Source organism: Leptonychotes weddellii, chromosome X (assembly GCF_054177405.1).
Source record: "Leptonychotes weddellii isolate Sample4059 chromosome X, ASM5417740v2, whole genome shotgun sequence".
Lineage (NCBI taxonomy): Eukaryota > Metazoa > Chordata > Mammalia > Carnivora > Phocidae > Leptonychotes > Leptonychotes weddellii.
Window position 1 is genome coordinate 68,136,806 of NC_138385.1, and position 6,580 is coordinate 68,143,385.

General features: G+C 43.8%; 1 protein-coding gene across 1 annotated transcript; it reads right to left on the bottom strand.

The window, feature by feature from the left end:
- Positions 1-242: 242 nt before the first annotated feature.
- Positions 243-5,318, bottom strand: BMP15 (bone morphogenetic protein 15). Its single transcript, XM_006751099.2, has 2 exons — positions 4,973-5,318; positions 243-1,213 (listed from the first exon to the last, which is right to left on the bottom strand). Exons 1-2 carry the CDS (start codon positions 5,295-5,297, stop codon positions 357-359), a joined length of 1,182 nt encoding a protein of 393 aa, XP_006751162.2. The 5' UTR covers positions 5,298-5,318; the 3' UTR covers positions 243-356.
- Positions 5,319-6,580: the final 1,262 nt, after the last annotated feature.

The following is a 6,580-nucleotide window of genomic DNA, read 5'->3' on the forward strand; positions in this document are numbered from 1 at the left end:
TTTCACCTTTGCAGGCCTTAGTAGGACAATTGCGAAAGTTCTACCATCATGGACTGGTGACTTTTGACAAGGTCACTGTAAAAAAGACAAGAAAGCTGGGTATCTCCAAAAGAACATCTTTAAGGGCTCTGACAAGTGGTCAAGATGTACTAATGTTTGGTATCAGAACTGTTTGTATAAAGTGAGAACCTCATACATGGGGAGAAGAGACTTAAGTAACACGGCAAAGAATGGAACCCACAGAATGGGTAGAAGATCACAGGTAGAACATTTGCTGCTTCAAACATTGATGTTTGTTGTTATGTTAAACTCTTTTCCAATTTCTCGGAACACCTGAGCTAGCTTTACCTTTGCTATCACCTGCATGTGCAGGACTGGGCAATCATATCCTCATACTCCTTGTACAAGATACTCCCATTTGCCTCAACCAAAAGGATGCTAATGGGAACATACTTATAAGGAACACAGGAGGGCCGAGGGACACTCTGGTCCACCAGCTCATTGACAATGTTCTGGATGATGGCATGATTGGGGGAATTGAGACCATAGTGTAGTACCCGAGGGCAGGCTCCTTTACAGTAGTTTGGGGTATATACGTGGGGAGCAATAATCCAGTGATCCCAGCCCAGCTGGTGGAAGCTGACCTGGAAAGGGTGGAGGGAACACTGGTTACTTTTAGGCCCATCATGTTCCTTGGAGAGGCCAGGGACCCAAGATGTGATACGGCCTGCTTGCCGGGTCCTCCGCAAGAGAAGAGAAGAGTCCCTTTCCATGAACTCCTCCAGGCCTCTGGGGTGAAGTTTGGCCTTCTGAACACTTTTATGAGTGTCATTGACATAGAGTAACAAAAAGGCAGTGTCCAAGGATGAAGTGCCATGCCACTGAAATTCAAGAACCTCACTACCTTTTTGCTGCCGGCACATGAAGCGGAGTCGTAGAACCCTGCGTCCTTTGGGATTCCAGAGCCTTTGCCGAACATGTTGTGTGATATCCATCTCTGTCCAAGCTTTGGACAGCAAGGAAGGCTTTGAAGAACCTCTTCCTGAAGGAAAGTGGTTGGTTTGGCTTTTCTGGACCCAGGGTTCCACATGGCAGGAGAGATGGAAATGAGCTAGGTGGAGTTGGTGGCGGTAAACCACAATGGCTCTGACTAGTTGGTATGCTACTTGGTTTGGTCTCAGAAGAAAATCCAGGGTCTTTATACGCCAGGGGCCTGCATTAGAGGGGACAAGAGCAGAGGATTAGCTTCTTACCTGCTAGCCTGGATCTCCCTCACAAATCTGCTCAATACAAACTAACAGCTGTAAGCAGCCCTAAAAATAAAGATCATGATAATCACTATCATCTGTTGAGCATTTACTATTAGATGTTTTAAAGCATTAGCTCTTTAATCTGCAATAGCCTTATGAGATAGTAATTATCACCATTTTGCAGACAAGGAAATTGAGGCTCAGAGAAGCTATGCCAGAGGACATATAGCCAGCATATGGTAGAATCAAGATTTGAGCCCAAGTAGGTTTCCTTTAAAAAGAAATTGTGTTCCATTTTTAGATCACTCAGCACTAGATGGGAAAAAAAAAAAACAACAAACATCAAATATGTAATTCTTTTGTGTGTATGGAAGAGGATAGTCTTTATTAGTTGACTATTAAAAATGAACAATTAAGAGAATTGTTGAGACATGCATGAATTAAGAATGAGTCCTTCTGTCATACCATTATACAGATGTAACTTTGAGGTAACAGTCCGATATTGGGGACTATCTATGGCCTGCCATCCCTTCAAATCTGGGGCCAAGATGCTACAAAATAATTCTATTTACCCATAGTGGGGGCAGCTGTTTTGCCATTTCTACCTTCTACATTAAGAATTGCTTCTTGAGCAGCTGTTCCTTCTTAAACCTGTTCCCCCTTAACCCTGTCTCTCTTTGTTCACTCTTTACTGGAAATGATTCTTCATATACTGCATTCATTGTACCACCATTCCCCTAAATACCATTTTCAACAAGGCCTTGGTCAGATAAATATTTTGTTTGCTAAGAATTCTACTAGAAGCTGAAAGCCTCTTGGCGATTAAGCGTTTTAATCCAGACTGAAATGCTGACACCCAGTGGCCAAAGGGTTGGAAGGCTGGGCCTGCAGTGCTCTGAATTTCTGCACCCCCTCCTGGAAAAAAGGTCAAGAGCAAAGATTACAAAAACCAGGCATTGCAGGAAAATGCCTCCTTTTATCTTCAAACATCTTATCGCTAAACATTTGCATGTTAATTTACATATTATTTACCTAACCTTCCTCCTTCCCTGAATCCACAAGCTTGGATTTTTCAGTAGGCCTGGACTGGGCCAATGTAGAAGTGCTTTAATGTCTTGAAGCATCAGGATATTTTTTCATAGTTCAGATTCAACTTCTGCTCAATACACCCTCAAGTTTGGGGCACTGGACATCATTCACACAAAGCCCAAGCCAGACTTGTATTTGCTTTCTCAAGTTATTCTACATTCCCATCTTATAACCATCTTTCCAAGAGGCCCACCCATACACCTGCCCCACCCTGCCTGAGAAGGAGCCCAACCCAACCTCTAGCAGGCTGTCTGGTGAGGAACTGCCCTTTCCTTTCAGACCTTGACATCACATATTTCCTGAAGCAGGGTGGAGTGGCTAAGGATCAGAGCCAGGAAGGGTCTGCTCAGAATTTTTCAGGGAAATGGCTGACTCACACATCCTGTGTGATTGAACCCGGCATAGCTCTCCAGGCAAGTTCAATTCAGCTGGGTCATCTCCTAATGGAGAGATCTGCCCTGTGCTCTTGTCATCCATTTCTGGATTCTTTCCAGAGTCCCTAGATGCCAGTATGTCCCACAGTCAGACCAAGATAGTGCCCTCCTTTCTAGCTCCATATCATCTGTACAAAGTTTATTTGCACAGCTTTCTGCTGCACTCAGAATGAAATCCAGATTCCTTACAATGGCCTATAAGTCCCTGCCTCTCATCAGCCTCATTCCCTGCCACTCTCCACAATGCTCAATACGCGCCAGCCACACTGATCTTCCTTCTAATCTTCAAGTCAGACAAGCTTGTTTCCACCCTCTAGGCCTTTGTACACATGGTTCCCTCTGCCTAAATCAGGCTTCTCTCTACTTTGCTCATGCTTAGTTTCTTATCTTACAGGTCTCAGCTCAAATGTCACCTCTTCGAAGATGCATTCCCTGACAATCCCATATAAAGGGAGGATTTGTTATTCTCTATCAAAACCTATTTCATTCTTTGATAGCACTTACCACAATTTGCAATTATCTGTGTTTACTTATCTGTCTCACCCATGAAAACCATGCCTGTCTTGATCATATCTGTATGCCAGCACCTAAAACAGTGCCTAGCCTTCAGTAGGTGTTAAATATTTGTTGAGTGAATCTCCACCCACCCCAAGCTATTTTCCCTTTCCTCAATCAGAATGCATGTCTCTGCCTCTATGCACAGTCTCCTTACTCCTTCCTCAGGGTCCAGCTCAAATATTAGCTCTTCAGTGAAGTCTTTCATGGTCTCCCTGCTTCCCTTTGCTGGCTTTAAGCAGTGACTTATTTCTTCTTTCATGTCCTGGGAGCCCTACTGCTTATCCTTGTCAAAGCATTGGTCATGCTCTAACACCATTTTGTGATTACTTATCTGTCCATTCTACCTTAATGGGAGCTCCTAGAGGTCAGGGAAACAGTTATTTGCCCTTCAGACCCAACCCAAACACTGTGCGGGGTGCTCAATTAAAATCTGTTGAGTCAGCACAGCAGAATGATTAAGAGCACAAGCTCTGGAGCCCAAAAACCTGGGTTTGACACCCAGTTCTACCAATTACTAGCTGTGTTACATTGAGTAAGTTACTCTGAGCCTCAGTTTCTTCACCTATAAAATGATTATGTTAATAGTACCTACCTCACATGCTAGTGGTGAGGATTAAGGAAGATAATGTTCGTGTTTTGCCCAATGCCTGGCACATGGTAAACTCACAATAAAGGTTAGCTAGGAGAATATTGGTTGTTTCATTTAAAGGAGGGAATGTAAACTAGGAAAGGCCCAAAATTAATCTCACCAGGTTCCCAAGATTTCCTAGAAGTTGATGACTTTCTGCATTCCCTAGAAAGCCCTGCACTTCAGAAGCCCACTGGTTTCCTGGATCAGTATCTAATGAAGATATTTTTTAAATCAAGCATCATGGGAACAAAGAAAATTCCAAAATACCTTTAGTACCAAAAACCCAGACTAACAACATAGACTTAATAGAAAAACTGCTTGGTATACAAGGATATCAATGTACTATATCTAAACACTTGAGAAGTTATGGAGACTTCAGAATCAGGCAGACTTAACCTCAAATCCTATCTCTGCTACCCACTGTCTATGTTAACTTTGCAAGTTATTTGACTTCTGTGTTTTAGTTTTCTTATCTTTAAAAATTAGGCTAATTGTTCCATGACAGCTAATGGTAGCAGTCGTCCTTAAGGATTATATGTTCACCTAACCAGGTATACAGACCTTCCGATATTAATTTGTTTCTGTCCATCCTTGTAAATTTCCCCAACTCAATATCCTATGCTCTTTGCCCTGTAAGAATACAACCACATATAAAGAGCCCCCCCCCACAAGAATGCATAGGAATATTTCTCAATTATAGTTTTCAGTGACATAACAAGCAATAAGACTTTCTTTGAAAGATAGGAGCTGACACATCATTCAGTTTTCCCGAGGTCTAGGAGAGATTCCTCAGGTAGGCCCCAAGGAAATCTGTTCTTAAATTGGGACCCTAGAGGGAAGCAGGCTTGAAGCCAACTTCTTCCAACTTTTCCATCCTTTGAAATCCAAGCCTGAGAAAACAACTCACACACTAGGCAATGAAGCCTGACAATAAACTCACAGATCCCCTTTCTCTACACTCTTTTTCCCCATTTCTCTTCCCTACAGGACAGTATGGTATGATAACTCACCTCTGAGAGGCCTTGCTACGGAGGACAAGGGTCTCACCAGCCTCACCATGGTGGCCCCAATGGTGCGGTTCTCCCTAGGGTGACCACGTGCATCAGCTGAACGCTGGTACAACTCCAGCATGTACCGCAAAGGATGCCCTAGGACCTGGGGCTTCCTCTGCTGCTTGCCAGGAGCTTCTTCTAGCAGCTCCCGAATCAGGGGCAAGGAAGGGGCGTCAGCCATGAGGGCAGTAGAGGGCTGCCCTACCTCTGTCATTTGGACCCTGTGTTCCATAAAAAGCAACAGTCCCCAAAGAAGAATTCTAAGGATGCTGAGGAGGACCATCTTGAAAGATGTGGTGTTCAGCAACACGTTCCAGCCCAAGCTCAAAGGATGTCACTCTGAGCCTTTCCTTTCACATAGGTAACTGCATCTGGCTCCACAACCACAAAATATGGGGCAAGAAAAAATGAGAGGCAAGCAGGCAAGTCCTATGTCAATTCCTCTAGGAGAATCTTCTGGACCAAAGGAGGTCTCCTAACTTGGCCTCTTTACATCAAAACAAACAGAAACAACAGGTGGGACAACACGGCATATCCTTCTTGCTCCTCAGGGCTAGGAATAAGATAACACTCGGATACTGAGGTAACCTTAAAGGAGAGGTCCATTCCAGGACCTGCTCCCTTACCTTATCCACTAGGATGAAAAAAAGCAGCCCTTGCTTGCTGTGCTCCACAGCTTTAAAGGTAGTTTCTTAATTAGTCATTAAAGGGCCAGAGACTTCTTGCTTCCATCCCACTTCCATGTAGCCTTTCCTCTAAAGCAGCATTTCCCAAAATGTGATCTGCTATTGACTTGCAGTGAAACTATCTTGGGTGATTGTTAAAAATGCAGACTCCTGGGTCCAAACCAAAACATGGACTCTCATAGAGAGTGAGGTCCAGAAATCTGAATCTTAATAAATGCTCCAAGAAGTTTCCATGAACACTAAAATGTGGAAACCACTGTGAGTGTGGCTATTGGAACTTGAAGAAGATGCCTTAACAGTGGTTCTCAATCTTGGCTATTCATTGGAATCATCTGGGGAGCCTTAACTATTACGGATGCCTGGGAACCATCCTCAGAGATTCTGATGTAGTGGGTCTGGGCTGTTATTAGGGCATTAGGATTTTTTTTAACTTCTGCAGGTGATTTTAATGTGCAGTCAAGTTTGACAGCTCTGACTTAGAATTTCTGGTTTACCGTGGAACGTGTTAAGATCCTGAGTGGGCTTCATCAGAGAAGTCTGGAGACATTGGAAGATGAATCTGTAGAAGTTGGCTGGGAGCTCATCTCACTTGACTGGTTAATGGAAGGCAGTGGACTGGACCAGTTAGTTAAGGCTGCCCCAGACCAGGATTCTACAAAAAAACTGGTAGGTGTAGTCCTGGCAATCTCCAAGTAGAAGCAGTTCGTCGGGGCTCTAAGGAGAAGGTGAGGCAGGAGGTCAAAACATAGCTCTAGGAGATGATGAGGCAGACATGATTTGTGGGAGGCCTTTACTTCATACCAAGAATATCTATGGACAGGCACCCCCATTGCATAACCAGCATGGACTTTGTAATCACACAGACCTGTTTGAATTGTGA